This window comes from Chiloscyllium punctatum, chromosome 20, assembly GCF_047496795.1.
Source record: "Chiloscyllium punctatum isolate Juve2018m chromosome 20, sChiPun1.3, whole genome shotgun sequence".
NCBI classification, from domain to species: domain Eukaryota; kingdom Metazoa; phylum Chordata; class Chondrichthyes; order Orectolobiformes; family Hemiscylliidae; genus Chiloscyllium; species Chiloscyllium punctatum.
In genome coordinates, this window is record NC_092758.1 from 10,494,324 (window position 1) to 10,516,117 (window position 21,794).

General features: G+C 50.4%; 1 protein-coding gene across 7 annotated transcripts in view; it reads left to right on the plus strand.

Moving 5' to 3' along the window:
• The window catches only part of tnip1 (TNFAIP3 interacting protein 1), a 111,327-nt gene that overhangs the window by 77,848 nt on the left and 11,685 nt on the right, over positions 1–21,794 (plus strand). For all 7 annotated transcript variants that reach the window (XM_072590300.1, XM_072590301.1, XM_072590296.1 and 4 more), the window contains 6 exons: positions 2,590–2,685; positions 7,920–7,985; positions 14,595–14,726; positions 16,321–16,449; positions 16,703–16,831; positions 18,505–18,630. In XM_072590300.1, coding sequence (XP_072446401.1) covers positions 2,590–2,685; positions 7,920–7,985; positions 14,595–14,726; positions 16,321–16,449; positions 16,703–16,831; positions 18,505–18,630 — 678 coding nt within the window. The remainder of the gene's footprint in view (positions 1–2,589; positions 2,686–7,919; positions 7,986–14,594; positions 14,727–16,320; positions 16,450–16,702; positions 16,832–18,504; positions 18,631–21,794) is intronic.

Below are 21,794 nucleotides of genomic sequence, written 5' to 3' on the forward strand. Positions count from 1 at the left end.
CTCCACTTAAGGACACTGGCCCTCACACTGTTCAAGTTCAATACTACCACGACAGGTCACTTCTGGGGCTGGTGTCACATGAACTATAACCCATTGCGTTCCAGCTTCAGCAAACTTACAGCCATTGCTTTAACTATATTTAACTTGTGTCAGTTTGCCTGGCTCAGGGAGTCAGCTAGAAAGTATTCCTTGAGAAGTTCTGCTTTTTAATTCTGCTCCCAGTGTTCCAATTGGTTTGGCAGACCCTCCTGCTGATGGTGTTGGTGCCAATGTAGAAAAGGACAATGGGGTGTCTCTCCTCCCACTCCTGTCCGTTCAGTCCCTCCAGCCTGCTCCACCATCCAAGCTGTGTTTCTCCATCCCACATACCCCTGAGAGTCCTCAATTTTCCCCCTCAGTGACCTCACCTCGTGCCTCCTGAGGGCGCTAGTTCCAAAGTTGCTGAACCCTCAGACAAAGCAGTTCCCCTCATCTCCTTCCTGAAAGGGTGATCCCAAAGTTAGAGACAGTGTCCTCTCGTTCTGGCCTGACCCACAAGAGGAAACGTCCTTTCTAAGCCCACCTTGTGAAGACCACTCACACACTTCAATCAAATCACCCCTCAACGCTTCTAAACCCCCATGAAATGGAGTCCAGCCTATCCAAGCTTTTCCTTATGTGACAACTTGCCCATTTCAGACAGGGTGACACAGTGGTTAGCACTGCTGCCTCACAGCGCCAGGGACCTGGGTTCGATTCCGGCCTCGGGCGACTTCTGTGTGGAGTTTGCACATTCTCCCCGTGTCTGCGTGGGTTTCCTCCGGGTGCTCCGGTTTCCTCCCACAGTCCAAAAATGTGCAGGTCAGGTGAATTGGCCATGCTAAATTGCCCAGAGTGTTAGGTGCATTAGTCAGAGGGAAATATAGGGGAATAGGTTTGGGTGGGTTACTCTTCGGAAGGTTAGTGTGGACTTATTGGGCCGAAGGGCCTGTTTCCATGCTGTTAGGAATCTAATCTGTCTATTGGAATTGTCTCCAATGTGCTTACTTCCTTCCTTTTTAAATGAGGAGACCAAAACTCAGCTCTGTATTTGAGATGTGATCTCTCCAATGTAACTGAAGCCTGACATCCTTATTTGTAATCTACAGTTCCTTGTGTAATAAAGAACAGTGATCTGTTCGCCCTCTCGGTACTTGAATGTAGCTGTGTTAAAAAAAAATTAAAAATATATGAACAGGAGATTCAGAATCTCCTCCATTCAGGGCAGTGACTCTGAGCTGGCTGGCCACACAGCTAGTGTGTAGCTGTATACAAACATTTTGTGACTTTTTAAAAAGTGAGGACTGCAGATGCTGGAGATCAGAGTCGAGAGTGTGGTGCTGGAAAAGCACAGCAGGTCAGGCAGCATCAGAGGAACAAGAAGAGTCGATGTTTTGGGCATAGGCCCTTCATCAGGATGAAACGTTGACCTGCTGTGCTTTTCTAGCACCACACTCTAGATATTGTGACTTTGGGATACTTAGAAACCTGAGACGCTTGGGAATCTGTCACCTTCCTCTACTTAAACAACACTCTCTGCTTTTTCATTCTGTCTGTCAAAGTGAATAACTCGGCACACTCTGACACTACATTCCATCTGCTGGATGTTTGTCCACTCACTCGACCTGTCTGAGTCCACGATTTCCTTTATTTCCTGACGACATGCTTTCCTCGGCATTCAGGGTGAAGTGAACTATGATGCCTTTAAGCTTGCCCCTCTTGATGTAAAAAAAAAAGACCCTGTGGATCCCTTCATTGGTTGGCAGGGTGTGATAAAGACCCAGATTATTATCCTCTCTGTTTTCTGCCAGCCAGCCAGTCTTCTGTATGCTGGCCCTTTACACCAGGAGCTTACGTTTTCAGTAATAACCTTTTGATTCAACAGCTTATCACCTAGTTTCTGGAAATCCCACTGTGCCTTCAGAGTCTTTGAGTCTCACACACTGTGGATAATAAGGACTCCTTTCGAGAACTCCAAAGGTATTGGTTAAACATGATTTCCCTTTGAAAAAACTTCACCTGACTGTTCCGATCGCTCTGAGTTTGCCAACAATGCAATGATGATTTTCTTAATGATTTGATTCTAACACCTTCCCTGAGACAGATGTCAAGCTAACTGGCCTATGGTTCCTTGTTAACCTGCCTCACTCTGAATAGACGGGGTAATATTCACTACTCTCCAATCCATTGGAATCTTCCCACCATCTAGGGGAATCTGAGTCTGGTGTAGTTCCAGAATTCTCAATTTTACCTTCAGTTCAAGGACATGTTTGTGAAATCCAGTCTGGAAGTTTCAAACATTTTGATGGGGGACAGTGTAGAGAGAGTTTTACTTTGTATCTCACCCTGTGCTGTCCGTATCTTGGGAGTGTTTGATGGGGATAGTGTAGGGGAAACAATTAATTTTTAATCACGTAGAGGAAACATTAGTATAATAAATTTTAAAAACTGCGGGTGCTAGTGAATTGCTGTGTTGAGTATTGTTGGATGTTCCCCTGAACAGGGAACTCTTAGCTGGGTCATTGGGTGTGTTGTGGGTTTTTGAATTATTGATGTTTCCCCATTTTGCAGAATGCAAAAACAACAGACCCACAAGACTCTGTTGACAAAAACATGATGGAAATCCTGGAAAAGAAAGTTGCAGCTCTGGAGGTGCAGAGGAAAGAGGTAAAGTGTGTGAATTCTCCCTCTTACCCCCTCATGCCCTTCCCTTGCCTCCTCTCTGCCTCTCTCTCTCCCGTCAATCTCACATTCTACCCCTCCCCTTCTCTCTCATGACCCCATCCCCCTCTCTGTTTCTCCCACACCCACAATCCCTCACTCTCATGCGCTTTTTTGCTCTCTCTCTCGCGCGCTCTCTCTCTCGTGCTCTCCCTGTCTCTCTCTCTCTCTGTCTCTCTCTCGTGATCTCTCTCTCTCTCTCTCTCTCTCGTGCTCTCCCTGTCTCTCTCTCTTTCTCGTGATCTCCCTGTCTCTCTCTCTCTCTCTCTCTTGTGATCTCCCTGTATCTCTCTCTCTCGTGCTCTCCCTGTGTCTCTCTCTCTCTCTCTCGTGATCTCCCTGTCTCTCTCTCTCTCTCTCTCTCTCTCTCTCGTGATCTCTCTCTCTCTCGTGCTTTCCCTGTCTCTCTCTCTCTCTCTCTCTCGTGCTCTCCCTGTCTCTCTCTCTCTCGTGCTCTCCCTGTCTCTCTCTCTCTCTCTCTCTCTCATGCTCTCCCTGTATGCTCTCTCCCCCCGTCTCTTCCCCCCCCGTCTCTCCCCCTCTCACTCACGCGTGCTCTGACTCGCGCGCACTCTCTGACTCACGTGCTCTCTCTCGCACTCTGTCTCGCGCTCGCTCTGTCTCGTGCTCTCTCTCTCTCTCTCTGCGCGGCCTCTCTCTCGCGCTCTCTCTCCGCGCACACTCTCTCTCTCACGCGTGCTCTCGCCCGCTTTTGTTCTCTCTCTCTCTCTTGCTCTCGCTCGCGCTCGCTCTCTCTCTCGCGCTCGCTCTCTCTCACGCGCTCTCTCTCTCTCGCGCTCGCTCTCTCTCACGCGCTCTCTCTCTCTCGCGCTCTCTCTCTCTCGCGCTCTCTCTCTCTCGCGCTCTCTCTCTCTCGCGCTCTCTCTCTCTCGCGCTCTCTCTCTCGCGCTCTCTCTTTCTCGTGCTCTCTCTCTCTTGCGATCTCGCTCTCGCATGTGCTCTCTTTCGCGCTTTCTCTCTCTCGCGCTCGTGCTCTCTCGTGCTTGTGCTCTCTCGCGCTCTCGCTCGCTCGCGCTCTCCCTCTCCCTCTCGCTCTCTCGCACGTGTGCTCTTTCTCTGTCACTCTCTCTGTCGCTCTCTCGCGCGCGTTCTCGTGCTCTCTATCTCTCGTTCTCTCGTGCTCTCTCTCTCGTGCTCTTGTGCTCTCTCTCTCTCGTGCTCTCTCTCGCGCTGTCTCTTGCGCGCACTCGTGCTCTCTCTCTCGCGCTCTCTCTCCCTCACGCGCACGCCGTCTGTCTCTCCCTCGCGTGCGCACGCTCTCTCCCAAGTGCGCGCTCTCTCTCTCCCTCGTGCACACGCGCTCTCTCTCTCTCCCTCGTGCGCGCGTGCTCTCTCTCTCCATCACACGTGCGCTCTCTCTCTCTCTCCCCCCTGCGCGCGTTCTCTCTCTCCTCTCTCCTCTCTCCCTCGCACGCTCTCTCTCTCTTCTCTCCCTCGCGCGCATGCGCGCTCTCTCTCTCTCTATCTCTCTCTCTCTCCACCCCTCGCACGCGCGGGACCCTTGTTTGCGCGCGCCATCTCTCCTTCGCACACACGCTCTCTCTCTCTCCCCACGTGTGCGCTCGCTCTCTCTCACTCGCTCTCTCTCATTCCCTTTTTCTCTCCCTTGCGCGCGCTCTCTCGTGCTCTGTCACTCTGCCTGTCTCTCTCTCTCTCTCTCTCGTGCGTGCTCTTTCTCTCTCTCTCTCCGCGCACGCGCTCTCTCTTCCTCACTCTCTCTCTCCCTCGCGCGCGCACGCTCTCTCTCGTGCACTGTTGCTCTCTCTCAGGCTCTGTCTCTCTCTCTCGCGCGCGCACACACTCACTCTCTCTCTCTCTCTCTCTTTCTCTCTATCTCCCCCTTGCACGCGCGCTCTCTCTCACCCTCTCGTGTGCTCTTTCTCTCTCTCTCTCTCCTGCGCTCTCTCTCGCTCTCTCACTCTCTCCCTCACACGCGCGCGCGCCTGTCTCTCTCTCCCCACATGCATGCTCGCTCTCTCTCACTCGCTCTGTCACTCCCTTTCTCTTGCGCTCTGTCGCTCTCTCTCGCACTCTGTCGCTCTGTCTGTCTCTCTCTCGCGTGCGCTCTCTCTCTCTCCCCCCGCGTGCTCTCTCTCTCTCTCGCGCGTGCTCTTTCTCTCTCTCTCTCGCGCGTGCTCTTTCTCTCTCTCCGCGCGCGCTCTTTCTCTTTCTCTCTCTCCCCCCGCGTGCTCTCTCTCTCCCCCCGCGTGCTCTCTCTCTCTCTCGCGCGTGCTCTTTCTCTTTCTCTCCGCGTGTGCTCTTTCTCTCTCTCCGCGCGCGCTCTTTCTCTTTCTCTCTCTCCGTGCGCGCGCTCTCGCTCTCTCTCCACATGCGCGCTCCCTCTCTTGCTCTCTCTCCCTTTCTCTGTCCCTCGCGCGCGCGGCTCTCTCACACTCTGTCTCACTCCCCCTTGCGCGCGCGGGCTCTCTCACGTGCTCTTTCTCTCTCTCTCTCTCCGCGCACGCGCTCTTTCTCTCTCTCCCTCCCTCCGTGCGCACGCGCTCTTTCTCTCTCTCTCTCTCCGCGCACGCACTGTTTCTCTCTCTCTTCGCGAGCTCTCTCTCTCCGCGCTCTCTCTCTCTCTACCACCCGCGCGTGCGCTCTCTCTCTCTCTCCCCAGTGCGCGCTCTCTCTCTCCCACGTGCGCGCACTCTTTCTCCCTCGTGCACGCGCGCGCTCTATCTCTCCCTCGCGTGCTTTCTCTCTCTCCCTCGCACGTGCGCTCTCTCTCTCCCCCTCGTGCGCGCGCGCTCTCTCTCTCTCTCCCTCGCACGCACTTTCTCTCCCCATCGTGCGTGTGCTCTCTCTCTCCCTCCCGCGCTCTCTCTCTCTCTCCCTCGCGCTCATTCTCTGTTGCGCTCTCTCGCTCTCTCTCGTGTTTTCTCGCTCGCGCGCGCTCTCTCTCTCTCGCGCTCTCCCTCTCTCTCGTGCTCCCTCTCTCACTCTCACGTTCCCTCTCTCTCTCTCTCGCGCTCCCTCTCTCTCTCTCGCGCGCTCTCTCTCGCGTGTGCTCTCTCTCTCGTGCATGCGCTCCCTGTCTCTCACATGCTTCCTCGCGCGCTCTCTCTCTCGTGTTCTCGCACTCGCGCTCGCTCTCGCGCTTGCTCTCTCTCTCGCGTGCTCTCTCTCTCGCGTGTTCTCCCTCTCTCTCTCGCGCTGTCTCCCTCTCGCACGCTCCCTCTCTCTCGCACGCTCCCTCTCTCTCGCGTGCATTCTCTCGCTCTCTCTCTCTCGCACTCGCTCTCTTGCTCTCTCTCTCGCGTGCACTCTCTTGTGTGCATTCTCTCTCTCTCTCTCTCTCACGCACACGCTCCCTGTCTCTCTCACGCTCTCTCTCGTGCTCTCTCTCGTGCTCTCTCTTGTGCTCTCTCACGCTCTCCCTGTCTCTCTCGCACTCTCGCCGTCTCTCTCTCGCACTTTCTCTCTCTCTCGCTCACGCGTGTGCTCCCTGTCTCTCACACGCTCTCTCTCATGCTCTCCCTGTCTCTCACGTGCTATCTCTCTCTCACGCCCTCGCTCTCGCTCTCTCGTGCGCTCTTGCGCGCTCTCCCTCTCTCTCTCTCTTTCTCGCATGCTCTCTCCCTGTCTCGTGCGCGCTCTCTCCCTGTCTCGCGCAAGAGATTCTCTCTCGTGCTCTTTCCCTCTCATGCTCTCCCTGTCTCTCGCGTGCTGTCTCACATGCTCTCTCTGTCTCTCGCACTCGCGCACTCTCTCTCTGTCTCTCTCGCATTCGTGCACTCTCTCTCATTCGCACATGCGCTCTCTTACCTCTTTCTCTTGCGTGCACACGCTGTCTCTGTCTCGCGCTCTCTCTTGTGCTCGAGCTGTCTCTCTCATTTGCTCCTTGCTCGTGTTCTCTCTCGTTCACTCCTCACTTGCTTTCTCTCTCTCTCTTTCGCACGCTGTCTATCTCTTGCTCTCACTCTCATTCACTCGTCGCAGCCTCTCTCTTACTCTCGCGCTCGTTTGCTCCGCGCGGCATCTCTCTCTCACATGCGCCATCTCTCTCTTGCATGTGCTCTCTCTCCTCTCTCTCACATGTTCTCGCTCTCTCGCTCTCCCACTCGCTCTCTCACTATTTCTCTCTCTCTCGTGTGTTCCTGCTGTCTCTCTGTCTCTGTCTGTCTGTCTGTCTCTCTCGCTCACTCTCTCTCCCGATCTCTCTCATGCTCTTGTGCTCTCTTGCACGCTCTCTATCACTCGCACGCTCTCTTACATGCATTGTCACTCTCTCTCGCATGCTCTCTCACTCTCGCAAGCATTCTCTCGTTCTTTGTCTCTCACGCGCAAGCTCTCTCTCTCTCCGATGCTCGCTCACACTCTTACAGTCTCTCATGTGCTCCCTCTTGCTCTCGCACACGCTCGCGCTTTCGTGCTCTCTCTCTCTCTCTCTCGCTCACAGTCTTGCTATCTCGTTCTCTCACACGTGCGCTCTCTTTCTGCGCTCTCGCACATGTGCTCTCTCTCTCACTCTCTGCCTGTCCCTCGCGCACACGCTCTCTCTCTCTCTCTCTCTCATTCGCACACGCGCTCTCTTTCCTCCCTCTTGTGTGCACACACGCGCTCTCTTTCCTCCCTCTTGTGTGCACACACGCGCTCTCTTTCCTCCCTCTTGTGTGCACACACGCGCTCTCTTTCCTCCCTCTTGTGTGCACACACGCGCTCTCTGTCTCACGCACTCTCTCTCTCGCTCTCCACTCTCTCTTTCTCTTGTTCACTCCTCACTCGCTTTCTCTCTCTTTTGCTCTCGCTCTTATTTGCTCGCCACGACCTCTCTCTTGCTCTTGCGCTCGTTTGCTCCGCGCGCCATCTCTCTCTCCGCTCGGTCTCCGTGTTCTCACTCTCCTGCTCACGCTCTATTTCTCTTGCACTCTCTCTCTCGCTATTTCTCATGCCACTTCTCTCACTCTCACCTGCGCGCTCCCTCTCCCTCTGTGTCTTCCCCTCTGTGACTCTCTTTCTTTCTTCCTGTTGCTGTCTGTTAACCCTGCGCTTTCCTTCAGTCAATCTCTGTCTGGATTGGCCTCTCTCTCCCCCTTGCTTTCGTGCCTCACTTTGTTTGTTTTCGGTGCGGGGGAAGCCAGTTGTTACTTTGAGTTGTTAATTCCGCGCCTGTGGAATTGGTTTGGGTTCTGATTGCTGTTTGTTTTGAATTCCAGTTGTTGGAAGTGAACAAACAATGGGATCAGCAATTCCGGAGCATGAAGCAACAGTACGAGCAAAAGGTGAGGGCCCGGGGCTCGATCGTTCATTCACAAGAATTTGGGGAACGGTGTGAGAGACCCGCAGACATGTGTGGGTGCAGCCGGCAGTTTGAATCTGCTCTGGGATAACAGGGATGAGCGGGATTTATGGAAACAAATCCTGTCTATGTTGGGAATTGAAAATATGAGCAGAAAATTCTTGGAAATATTTGGACAGCATCTTGGATCATAGATTCCACAGTTTGATAGAATCCCGACAGTGTGGAAAGAGGCCATTCAGCCCATTGAGTGTGCACCGACCCTGCAAAGAGCATTCCACCCAGACTCACCCCTCAACCCTAATCCCGTAGCTCTGCATTTTCCCTGGCTAATCCACCTAACCCGCACCTCATCTTTGGACTGTGGGAGGAAGCCGGAGCACCCGGAGGAAACCCACGCAGACATGGAGGGAATGGGGAATGTGCAAACTCCACACAGCCAAACCTCTGAGGTGGAACTAAATCCCTGGACAGCGAAGCAGAATTGTATAGGTTCCTATGAGATTCCCCCTCATTCTTCTCAACTGGAGTGAATATGGTCCTAACCAACCCACCCTCCCTTCCTGCCATCCCAGGAATCCATCTGGGAAACGTTTGCTGTGCTCCCTCCATCAGCAGAACATCCTTCCTCAGATAAGGAGACCAAACCTACACACACTACTCCTGGGCGTGGTCTCACCAAGACCCTCTGCAATTGCAGGAAGACATTAGTGTTGCCCCAAAATGAGGTAACGAGAGTCCAGAGACAGTATATTCCTGTTAGGGTGAAAGGGAGGCTGGTAGGTATAGGGGATGTTGGATGACTGAAGAAATTGAGAGTTTGGTTAAGAAAAAGAAGGAAACATATTTAAGGTATAGACAAGATAGATCGAGTGAATCCTTAGAGTATAAAGGCAGTAGGAATATACTTAAGAGGGAAATCAGGAGGGCAAAAAGGGGACATGAGATAGCTTTGGCAAATAGGGTTAAGGAGAATCCAAAGGGTTCTTACAAATATATTAAGGACAAAAGGGTAACTAGGGAGAGAATAGGGCCCTTCAAAGATCATCTGTCCACCCCTAAGGCTCCCAGCCTCATTCCTGATGAAGGGCTCCGGCCTGAAATGTTGATTAGATTAGATTACTTACAGTGTGGAAACAGGCCCTTCGGCCCAACAAGTCCACACCGCCCCGCCGAAGCGTAACCCACCCATACCCCTACATCTACATTTACCCCTTACCTAACACTATGGGCAATTTAGCATGGCCAATTCACCTGACCTGCACATCATTGGAGTGTGGGAGGAAACCGGAGCACCCGAATGTGCAAACTCCACACAGTCAGTCGCCTGAGGCGGGAATTGAACCCGGGTCTCAGGCGCTGTGAGGCAGCAGTGCTAACCACTGTGCCACCGTGCTGCTCCTCAGATGCTGCCTGACCTGCTGTGTTTTTCCAGCACCAGACTCTCAACCCTGAAAGATCAGCAAGGTGGCCCTTGTGTGGAGCCGCAGGAGATGGGGGAAATACTAAATAAGTATTTTACATCAGTATTTACTGTGGAAAAGGACATGGAAGGTAGAGAATGTAGCGGAATAGATGGTGACATCTTGAATCATGTCCAGATTACAGAGGAGGAAGTGCTGGATGTCTTGAAACTGGTAAACGTTGATAAATCCCCAGGACCTGATCAGGTGTACCCTAGAACTCTGGGAAGCGAGGGAAGTGATTGCTGGGCCTCTTGCTGAGATATTTGTATCATCGATAGTCACAGGTGAGGTGCCGGAGGACTGGAGGTTGGCAAACATGGTGCCACTGTTTAAGAAGGGTGGTAAGGAAAAGCCAGGGAACTATAGACCGGTGAGCCTGACCTCAGTGGTGGGAAATTGTTGGAGGGAATCCTGAGGGACAGGATTTACATGTATTTGGAAAGACAAGGACTGATTAGGGATAGTCAACATGGCTTTGTGCGTGGGAAATCATGTCTCACAAACTTAACTGAGTTTTTTTGAAAAATAACAGAGGATTGAAAAGGGCAGAGCGGTGGACATGATCTATATGGACTTCAGTAAGGTGTTCGACAAGGTTCCCCATGGGAGACTGATTAGCAAGGTTAGATCTCATGGAGTACAGGGAGAACTAGCCATTTGGATACAGAACTGGCTCAAAGGTAGAAGACAGAGGGTGGTGGTGGAGGGTTGTTTTTCAGGCTGGAGGCCTGTGACCAGTGGAGTGCCACAAGGATCGGTGCTGGGTCCATTACTTTTCATGACTTATATAAATGATTTGGATGTGAGTATAAGAGGTATAGTTAGTAAGTTTGCAGATGACACCAAAATTGGAGGTGTAGTGGACAGCGAAGAGGGTTACCTCAGATTACAACGGAATCTGGACCAGATGGGCCAATGGGCTGAGAAGTGGCAGATGGAGTTTAATTTAGATAAATGTGAGGTGCTGCATTTTAGGAAAGCAAATCTTAGCAGGACTTATACACTTAATGGTTGCAGGTAGATAGGATAATGAAGAAGGCATTTGGTATGCTTTCTTTTATTGGTTAGAATATTGAGTACTGGAGTTGGGAGGTAATATTGTGGCTGTACAGGACATTGGTTAGGCCACTGTTGGAATATTGCGTGCAATTCTGCTCTCTTTCCTAACAGAAGGATGTTGTGAAATTTGAAAGGGTTCAGAAAAGTTTTACAAGGATGTTGCCAGGGTTGCAGGATTTGAGCTACAGGGAGAGGCTGAACAGGCTGGGGCTGTTTTCCCTGGAGCATTGCAGGCTGAGGGGTGACCTTATAGAGGTTTATAAAATCATGAGGGGCATGGATAGGATAAATAGGCAAAGTCTTTTCCCTGGGGCGGGGAGACCAGAACTAGAGGGCATAGGTTTAAGGTGAAAGGGGAAAGATATAAAAGAGACCTAAGGGGCAACTGTTTCACGCAGAGGGTGGTATGTGTATGGAATGAGCTGCCAGAGGAAGTGGTGGAGGCTGGTACAATTGCAACATTTAAGAGGCATCTGGATGTGTATATGAATAGGAAGGGTTTGGAGGGATATGGGCCGGGTGCTGGCAGGTGGGACTAGATTGGGTTGGATATCTGGTCGGCATGGACAGGTTGGACCGAAGAGTCTGTTTCCATACTGTACATCTCTCTGACTCTCCCTGTAAAGGCCAACATACCATTTCCCTCCTACACTTGCTGCTGCACAGTCAGTGTTTATTTTTAGTGACTGTTGTACGAGGGCACTGAGACATCGCCCTTTCCCAATCTATCACCATTCCGATAATAATCTGCCTTTTTTTGTAGTCACTGTTTAAATACTGGAACATTGGAAGCCAACTTGTGAGCAAGATTTCAAAATTAGAAATATAATAATTAAGAAATCATCTGTTGCCTTTGTGACATGAATTGAGAGATAAATATAGAACCGCAGTAGGATCTCTACCCATGAGCCAGGAGTTTCGGGCTCATGTCCAAAGGTGTGTGATAACATCTGGGATAGTCTTCAATTAATATTGCACAAGGGGAAGGTGCTGATTAATGAGAACGGTTCAGAGAATGGGGAACTGAGTTCCGCACCGGCTTATGTGTTCAGTTTGAGATTAGACTGATATGAAAATCCCTTTAGTCTCCTAGTTGTAACAGGTTTGGGTGTTTGCCATCCAGTTTTGTGGCTCAGTGGTTAGCACTGCTGCTTCACGGCACCAGGGACCCGGATTCGATTCCACCCTCTGTGTGGAGTTGGCACATTCTCCCCGTGTCTGCGTGGGTTTCCTCCGGTTGCTCCAGTTTCCTCCCAGAGTCCAGAGATGTGCAGCTCAGAGTGAATTGGCCACGAGAAATTGCCCCATAGTGCCCAGCAATATGCAAGCTGAGCGGGTTAGCCTTGGGCAAAGCAGGATTATGGGGAGAGGGGTGGGTCTGGATTGGATGCTGACTGGAGGGTCAGTGAGGACTCGATGGGCCTACTGGCCTGCTTCCCCAGTGAACATATCAAGACCCATGTGCCCATCAGAAGTATGCCGTGGGATCCTGAATATTCAGGTGGGCGTCTATTAAAGGTTCCATCCCTACTCAAGGCCAGGCTTCAGTACCACCACCTTCTGACTCCGGCAAGCCTGCTACACACTGAGCCACAACTAGGAGTTTAAGTTGTGTGGGTGGGGTCTGCAATGAGCCAGTAAGAAATCCCTGGGGAGCAAAACACAAGCCACTGACCAACGAGCCCTGGTGTGGTTCAAGCCTGGAAACAGTGGGTGGGATATTGGCGAGAAAAACAAACTGACCATTTCAACCCTCCAGAAGGACAGGGGAGGGACACCGTCTCCTCCAAACCCCACAACATCCTGACTTGAAAACTGTCACTGTTCTTTCAGTGTCGGTTGGTCAAAATTCTGGAACTCTCACCCTCAGGGCATTGTGGGTCTACCATTGTGCTTCACGAAGGGAGCTCACCACTGCCTCTTCAAGGGGTATTTAGGGACGGGCAACAAATCACAACTTGACCAGCGATGCCCATATCCCAGAAAGGATCAGGGCCTGCTCCAAGACTCAGTGTTGCTGGCAGTTTGTCATCTCTCTCTCTCTCTCTGCCCAGCGCACTCGTCAGTTTGGTTGCCATATTTCTTACAATCCCGAGGTTGTGGTCACTCACCCACCCACCCACCTGTTCCTGGTTAATCCTGATCTTCCCATCAGCCTTAGTGCCTCCTTGCAATTGGCCTCTGAGTGGTCATACTGGAAACAAATGCAGGTTGTGCCTCATTCTGACGTAGTGCACAGATCAGGCTGAATCCCTGTAGCCTCGGGTTACTCTTATGGTCCTGAGTCATCTGGTCCAACAAATCCTTGATCTTGAATGCTTTCACTCAGGATGTCTGACCCCTCACCTTCTCTGTCATCTCCCCTGTCCCCGTGCTCCTCTGTACCTGGATGTCCTCCTGTCTCTCCCTGACTTTTAGTCGTTGCCCTGTGAGGGGCTGTGTGTTGAGCACCTCGCTCCCTAAACCCCGAAGTTCCACCAGTCAATCCCTCCTTTTTAAAACCTTCCTCTTCGGCCAAACTTGGTCATCGATCCTAACACCTGCTGGTGGACCCCAATGTCAAAAGCCATTTGATAGCTGCCCCTTTCCAAGTGACTCGGGTGGGGGATGTTTCATTACATTATATGTGGTATTTACTTGTAAATGTTGTTGTAAAGGTCTGAAAAATCATTGTTTCTAGAATATTCTATTGACTTCCACTGGGTGGCAGCATTTGAAAAGAAAACGCCATTGACACTTAAAAATCACCCAACACCAGGTTATCGTCCAACAGGTTTAATTGGAAGAATGAGCTTTCTGGACACTGCTCTTTCATCACATGGTTGTGGAATGTAAGATAGCTTTCAGACCACTGAATTACTGGTGCTTCCAAATAAACCTGTTGGACTATAACCTGGTGTTGGGTGATTTTTAACTTTGTCCACCCCAGTCCAACACCGGCTCCTCCACATCGTGACCCCCATTAACACTCAATACCATGGAATGCTGCGTTCCCTGAACTTTGCTCACATCAATACAGCATGTGACTAACGTGTGGCACTCTTTAACTAACTCCTCCCTCCCTAACCTGTGTAATATTGACTACAATCACTGGAGATATTTCCTTGGATAGGGGTAGGCCGTGGGACAATTTGATAGTAGCTTCTTGGGAATAGTGAGGGGCCTAGCCGAGGGGAGGAGGGTAGGGTGAAGCTATTCCCTCGCGAAACACCGTGTTTTGCAAATAAGCAAACACAACATGGAGGTGAAAATGTTTTTCACTCAGCGAGTAGTTAGGGTCTGGAGTGCACTGCCTGAAAATGTTGTGGAGGCAGCTTCAACAGAGACATTCAGGAGGGGCACTGGGTGGTTATTTGTTTGTTTAATGTGCAGGGACATGGGGAAAGGACAGGCGATTTGCAGTAAGAACCAGAGCTGGTGCAGACACGATGGGCTGAATAGCCTCCTCCTGTGCTGTAACAATTCTGAGATTCTGCTCCAAAAAGTGATAGCGACCGTGAAATCAAGGGACAAGGTCAGTATTTATTGCCCTATCCCAGAGGGCAGTTAAGGGTCCAACCATGTTGCTGTGGGTCTGGAGTCACATGTGGGCCAGGTCAGGTAAGGATGGCAGATTCCTTCCCTAAAGGACATTAGTGAACCAGATAGGTTTTTCCGACAATGGTCATTATTTGATTTCTAATTCCAGATCATTATTGAATGCAAATACCATCATCTGCCTTGGCAGGATGCAAACCCAGGTCCCTAGGACATTCCCTGGGTCTCTGGATTAACAGGCCAGCGATAAATACCACGAGGACATCACCTCCCCAGGCTCGCTGATGTCCTTCCTTCAGTGAAGGCAACCTGCTGTCCTTACCTGACCTGGCTTCCAGGTAACTCCAGACCCACCACAATGTGATTGACTTGTAATTGCCCGCTGGGAGGGTTTTAACCACCCACTCCGTTGTCGGGAAGCCTTTTGAAGGAAGGAAGGTGAGGGAGTGGCCAGCTAACACTGACTTTTGCCAGGAATACAGAACAGGACTGCTGGCTGGTTCTGGTAAATGTTCTCCATCTGGTTCCAGATTGTGGAGCTGAGGCAGCGATTGGCCCGGTCCCAGAAGGAGCTGACTGAGCGCGAGAATGGCTACGAAGAGAAACAGAGGGACTTCGACAGGAAGTTACTGCTGGCCAAGTCGAAGATTGAAAGTGGAGAGGTAGAGTTTCTCGGGCTGCACTGTGCACACGCAGCGTAAGAAAGGAGAGCAGAGCTGGACGATAAGACTCCTCGAGTGGATCCTTCCCTTCATTCAGTCTGTGTGGCTGATGGTCAATCTCCATCAGCCTTCCAGTCCACCCTTCATATCCCATGATTGTCCGAATGCCCAAACATCCATCTACCCCAACATTGAATAAATTCAACAATGGGTGTCCCCATAATCCTTGGGGTTGAGACTTCCAGACGTTCAGTCCTCTGTAGAAATATTTTCTCCTCTTTAAGCCAAAGTGATTTTCCCTTTCTCCTCCGGCCGCAGCCCCCCCATGTTCAAGATTCTCCAGCCGGGGAGAAACCATATTAGTGTCGAGCTCTCTCCAAATTGTGTCTGTTTCAAAGAGATCGCCTCATCTCTGTTCTGGACATTATAGGTCCAATTTGCTCAGTCACTCCCCTGAAGACAACTCTCTATCCCAGGAAACGATCTCCTGAAATACTGTTATATTATTTCCAAGGTATTATAACGTTCTTAAACACAAATATTCAAAATCTTTCACAGTCAAGGAAGGCATAAACATTTGTTTAACATCTCTGTTATTTTCTCATTCCCCAGGATTATTTCCCTATTTCTGCCTCTGAGGGATCAATATTTATTTTGGCTACTCCCCTTTTTTTAAAAAATTTTTATCTGTGTTTTTTTTTGTTTCCAGCTAGTTGACACTCATTCTATTTTTCTGCCCTTTACTAACTGTTGGTGACTGGTGTCTAAAACATTCCTAATCTTCAGATGTCCTATTGTTTTTAAAAATGTGAAAATGCTCTACTTTTAATCAAATGCTATCCTTAACGTCCCCAGTAACGCACCACTAGATTTTCACTAGAGCTGTTTTGCTTTTATGCAATGGATTTTGTTGCATATTTTGAACCATGTCTTTTTACAGTCCTCACTATTTACTGCCATTCCTATTTTCAGTCTGTTTACCCCCGTCATTCCCTTGAAATTAGCTTTGTATCAGTTTGAAATTCACGTTCACCCTGTCAGGAGTTGTTTTTAATCGGGGGTAAAACTTGAGCCTGTGTGATTTCCTGCAGTGGACTGTTGATGAAGGGCTTATGCCCGAAACGTCGATTCTCCTGCTCCTCGGATGCTGCCTGACCCTGCTGTGCTTTCCCAGCGCCACACTTTTCAACTCTGACTCTCCTGTAAAACCAACAAAGTTCAGAAACAAGTTGGAGAACAGGTCTTGCCAGAGTGGACAAGCCAGATGATTTGTATTTCTGTAAATTACTTCACCAGCACAGGGGCTAGATATGTTGTTCTCTCACTCTCCCACACTCCCTCTCTATTCTGCACACCCTCCTTCTCTCACTCCCTTCCCTCTCTGTCTTGTATGTGCGGTGTCTTCTTCTGAAGTTATGGGCCAATGGTTTCCTGACTACTTTATTCGCTTGTTCGCTTTCTCCGCTCACTCTCTGGTCATTTCAGTGTCCCTTCGCTACACAACACAGTCATTTGCTTTGTCAGAGGTGCTGGATAAATGGGACTGCAGACAGCGACTGAGAATCCTTTATCTGTCTCCATGTTTGTCCTTCAGAGTGAGAAGGAGAGGTGTCTAGGAGAGATCAAGGAGCTGAAACAGAGGAACCAGTGTCTGCAGAACCAGCTCCAGCCCCTCACCAAACAGCGGGAATACCAGGAAAAGGAAATTCAGCGTCTCAACAAGGTCAGGCACCAGCCTCCTTGGGTAACCCTTGGATCCAGGAATGCCCATACACACATGCGTGTTCATGTACATACATGCATGCCCGCACCCACACATGTATATGTTAGTGTACATGGACGCATGCACATGGGTACACATACATGGGCGCACACACATGTACACATGGACATGCACACACGTGCGTAAACGCACACAGCCAATTTTCCCAGCTAAGTTCAGTCCTGTCACTGACAGCCCTCGGTTTCTTCCCTAGGCCTTGGGTGAGGCTCTTGCTGCACAGCCATCGAGCCCACAGCCGGTTCTGTTCAGCAACACCAGTGACTCGTGTATGAGTGCGAGGAGGACTGAGCTCCTCACCCAGATCGAGGTGCTCAAGCAGCAGGTGAGTAGATAATCCCAAACTGCTTCCTTTGTCCTATATTTTTCTATTGGTGTTCCAGCGGCCACATCTTGTTGCGTCAGTCCTGTGCCCCTGCCAGGCTCACCCTTAAACCCTTCTCTGTCTCTCCAAAATCTTCTCTGAAAATTGTTTGGGAGCTAGGAGAATAGACAGGCCTTCCAGCTGTCAGGTTGTGAGGAGCAGTGTCCCCCGTTCCCTGGCATCCACGCGGAGTACTCGGTTATTCAGTAGAATCATCTCGCTGAGCACGTGGCACAGTCTGTGTTGCAGACAGAAGCAGCAAGGGGTCACAGAATCAGGGGAATGAACCATGCTGGAGGGAGTTCAGTGTTGGGGGCAAGTCTCCAGTAACTGATGCTGCACACGCACACATGCGCATAACCAAGTAAAGGCCCACATCTTTATAGGGGGATTGATTTTATTCTTTTACTCCAATCACATAGAACATAGAACAGTACAGGCCCTTCGGCCCTCAATGTTGTGCTGGCCTTTTATCCTACTCTAAGATCAGACTAACCTACATGCCCTTCATTCATGGTATTAACTTCCATGGGCCTATCCAAGAGTCGCTGTAATGTCCCTAATGTATCTGACTCTATCACCACCGCATTCCACACACCCACCACACTCTGGCATCTCCCCAAACCTTCCTTCCATCACCTTAAAATTATGGTCCCTCACGATGGACATTTCGGCCCTGGGAAAAAGCATCTGTCTATCCACTCTATCTGTGCCTCTCAACATCTTGTACACCTCTCATCCTTCTTCACCCCAATGAGAAAAGCCCCAGCTCCCTCAACCTTTCTTCATAAGACACACCCTCCAGTCCAGGCAGCATCCTGGTAAATCTCCTCTGTACCCTCTGGAAAGCTTCCACATTCTTCCTATAATGCGGTGACCAGAACGGAACACACTATTCCAAGTGTGATCTAACCAGAGTTCTACAGAGCTGCATCTTAAACTCGCGGCTCTTAAACTCAACCCCCTGCTAATGAAAGCCAACACACCACGTGCCTTCTTAACAACCCAATCAACTTGGGTGACAACTTTGAGGGATCTATGGACAAGGGTCCCAAGATCCCTCTGTCCCTTCCACTTCCACTTCCTCATCCAAATCATTTATAAAAATCACAAAGAGCAGAGGACCCAGAACCACTCCCTGTGGAACACCTTGCAGTTGAGGGTCGAGTGTGTAGTGCTGGAAAAACACAGCAAGCCCCATTCCTGATGAAGAACTTATGCTTGAAACGTCAATTCTCCTGCTCCTTGGATGCTGCCTGACCTGCTGTGTTTTTCCAGCACCACACTCTCAACTCTGATCTCCAGCATCTGCAGTCCTCACTTTCTCCTAGCTCATTCCATACACGTACCACCCTCTGCATGAAAAGGATGCCCCTTAGTTCCCATTTAAAATCTTTCCCCTCTCACCTTAGGCCTACGCCCTCTAGTTTGGGGCTCTTCCCCCCCCCACCCCACCCGGGGGGAAAGACCTGGGTTATTCCAAGGTGTCCCCCTTCACCAGGGAGAGATTGCCTTGCTCCCCTTCCCTGGAGCTGGGTGGGAGCTGGGGATTGAACCATCAGGGAGGGACCTGATGCGATCTGGAATAAGAAGGGGCTTGCCTCCCAACAGCAATGAGCTTTCTGCCTCCTCAGGTGAAAATATTTGAAGAGGATTTTCAGCGGGAGCGCAGTGACCGAGAGCGGATGAACGAGGAGAAAGAAGAGCTGAGGCAGAAACTCGAGAAGGTTCAAACACAGATGACGTTGTTGAACACGCAGGTACACTGTGATGGGGACACCCTCCCCATTCTCTCTCTCTCTCTCTCTCTCTCTCTCTCTCTTTAGCTAAAAATCACACAACACCAGGTTATAGTCCAACAGGTTTATTTGGAAGCACTAGTTTTTGGAGTGCTGCTCCTTCGACAGGTGGTTGTGGAGAGTAAGATCGTAGGACACAGAATTTATAGCAAAAGATCAAAGTTTCATACAACTGATACAATGTATTGAACAGACCTGGATTGCCGTTAAGTTTTTAATCACTTAGAATGGGGATGCAGGTTTCCGTTCATTAATACATAAGTCCCAGAACTTCATTCAAGTGATGGAGGGTTGTTTTTCAGACTGGAGGCCTGTGACCAGTGGAGTGCCACAAGGATCGGTGCTGGGCCATCTACTTTTTGTCATTTACATAAAGGATTTTGATGCGAGCATAAGAGGTACAGTTAGTAAGGTTTACAAAATTATGAGGGGCATGGATAGGATAAATAGACAAAGTTTTTTCCCTGGGGTTGGGGAGACCAGAACTAGAGGGCATAGGTTTAGAGTGAGAGGGGAAAGATATAAAAGAGACCTAAGGGGCAACTTTCTGGTCAGCATGGACAGGTTGGACCGAAGGGTCTGTTTCCATACTGTGCATCTCTATGACTCTATACGTCACAGTCCTGAGAAAACTTCAGGTTTCGTTAAAAAAAAGTGTCATTTCAGCTCAGACAATGTATTAAAGCTGTGAGCTCAGAGCCTGTCTGTATTCCAATCTTGAGTCAAACTGGTTCTATTTCCAAAGTAGGAATTTATAAAGTGTCTCATGGATTATAAAAAATATTGACTGCCTACAGACTGTGCTTTTTGAACAAAATAGAATGTATTTGCAAATACCATTCTGCAGATGCAAATTCACTCCATAGACTTACGTGTGTGTGTGTGTGTGTGTGTGTGTGTGTGTGTGCGCGCGCGCGCCCAAATATGTAGTGCAGTGGGGTCACCTATAATGTGACATGAACCCAAGGTCCCGGTTGAGGCCCTCCCTATGGGTACCGAACTTAGCTATCAGCCTCTGCTCGGCCACTTTTCTCTGCTGCCTGTCCCGAAGTCTGTCTTGGATGATGGTCACCCGAAGGTCCGAGGTGGAATGTCCCAGACCGTTGAAGTGTTTCCTGTCTGGGAGGGAACACCACTGTCCGGCAATTGTTGCACGGTGTCCGTTCATCAGTTGTTGTAGCGTCTGCTCAGTGTACCATGGATGTGAGTGTGGGTGGGATGTTCTTCGGAGGGTCGGTGTGAACCTGATGGCCCGAATGATCTGCTTCCATACTGTAGGGAGTCTATGAATACCCCAAAGAAAGTCATTAAACCCTGGAGGTTTTACTCCTGTGATTTCCCACTGCCTAGCCCCATGTCCAATCTCCCATCTCCAACGAACGCGAGCCAGTAAACGTTAAACAGTGAGAAACAAACACTACTGGTTTTTGTTTTGGATTTCCCCTTCCCACTCCCTTTCCGACATGATCATCCTCGGCCTGCTCCATTGCCACAGTGAATCGGACCGCAGATTGGTGGAACAACGCCTTATCTTCTGCCTGGGGCAGCCGACAGCCCATAGGACTCAACACTGAGTTCTCCAATTTCAAATAACCTCCCTCCCCAGCCCCTGACTCCCTCCCCAGCCCCTGACTCCCTCCCCAGCTCCTGACTCCCTCCCCAGCCCCTGACTCCCTTCCCAGACCCTCCCGCTGCTCCCAGCCTACCGGATTCATTCCTCCCATTGACCAACCAGGTCGTACCCTCTACCTGTCTTCACTTGTCCCCAATTCACTGTTCCACTACTCCTCCCCCCCCCCCACCCCCCCAAACCCCCTTTATCTGTAGCTCCCCTTACCCCCACCCCCAGTGCTGAGGAAGGGTTACACCCGAAACATTGACGTCTCCACCTCCTGGTGCTGCCTGACCTGCTGTGATCTCCCAGCCTCCTTGTCTACCAAGGACCTTTTCCCCTTCTTTCAGTGCAGATTTCATTCCTGGACACTCTCACACTGTAACTCAAGAGGCTCAATGCAACAATTTCTGAGCTCCTACCTGTCGGGGTGTGTGTGCGCATGTGTATCACTCAGTTTTTTGTTCAGGCGACTTTTCATTCACGTAGCGCCTATCACAGTCTTGGAGCACCAGACAGCCAAAGCAGCACAATATTTCTCGAAGTGCGGTTGTCATTGGGAAATGTGGCTGCCGAGGTGGCACGGATGTGACTGTTAATCCAGAGACCCAGGGAATGTTCTGGGCTCCTGGGTTCGAATCCCACTGCAGCAGAGGGTGGAATTTAAAATCAATAAAAATCTGGAATTAAGAACCTAATTGATTGTCGGGGGAAGAAAAGCCGTCTGCCTCACAAGTGTCCATTAGGGAGGGGAAACTCCCATCTTTACCTGGTCTGGCCTACTCGTGACTCCAGTATTGTGTTTGACTCTTCACTGCCTTCTGGGTAATTAGGGTTGGGTAATAAATGCTGACCTCGCCAGCGGTGCTGACATCCTGGGGGTGAATAAACGAACCTCTGTTGGTTAAAGGGCAAATATTGGCAGGATGCACTTGGCCGCGCTTCCGCACAAGCGAACCGTGGGATCTTTCCATACTTACATAAGAGGGCCCTTGGGGTTTCAATTTAATTTCCCATCTGAAAGACTGGTCCGTCTGACAGAGCAGAGCTCCCTCCGTGGTGCTGAGGAGCCTCCAGCTGTGCTCCAGTGTCCCAACTGGGTCTTGATACCCACCCCCTCGGCCTCCGAGGTGGAGTTGTTCCCCACGGAGCCACACACACACACACACCCTCTCCGGGAGTGATGACCCAACCCAGGCTTGCGCTCCCAGTGCAGGCCGGAGCGAGCCCTGCACACTCTCTGAGGTGACGCCTTCCTTATGTGAGGTTGAGCTGATGCTGTGTCTGACCGCTCAATTAGACATGACTGATCCCACTACCTCTGTCTCAAAGAGCAGCAGGATCCAGAGCCAAGATTCACCCCTTGACCAATGTTGCGAAAAGAGTTTTACCAGATGTTTGTGGGAGCTTGCTGTGCACAAATCCACTGCTGTGTTTCCTACTTTGCAATGTTAATTACACTTCAAAAAAAAAACCACTTGGTTGATTCTGAGGGATATCCTGTGTTTTGTGA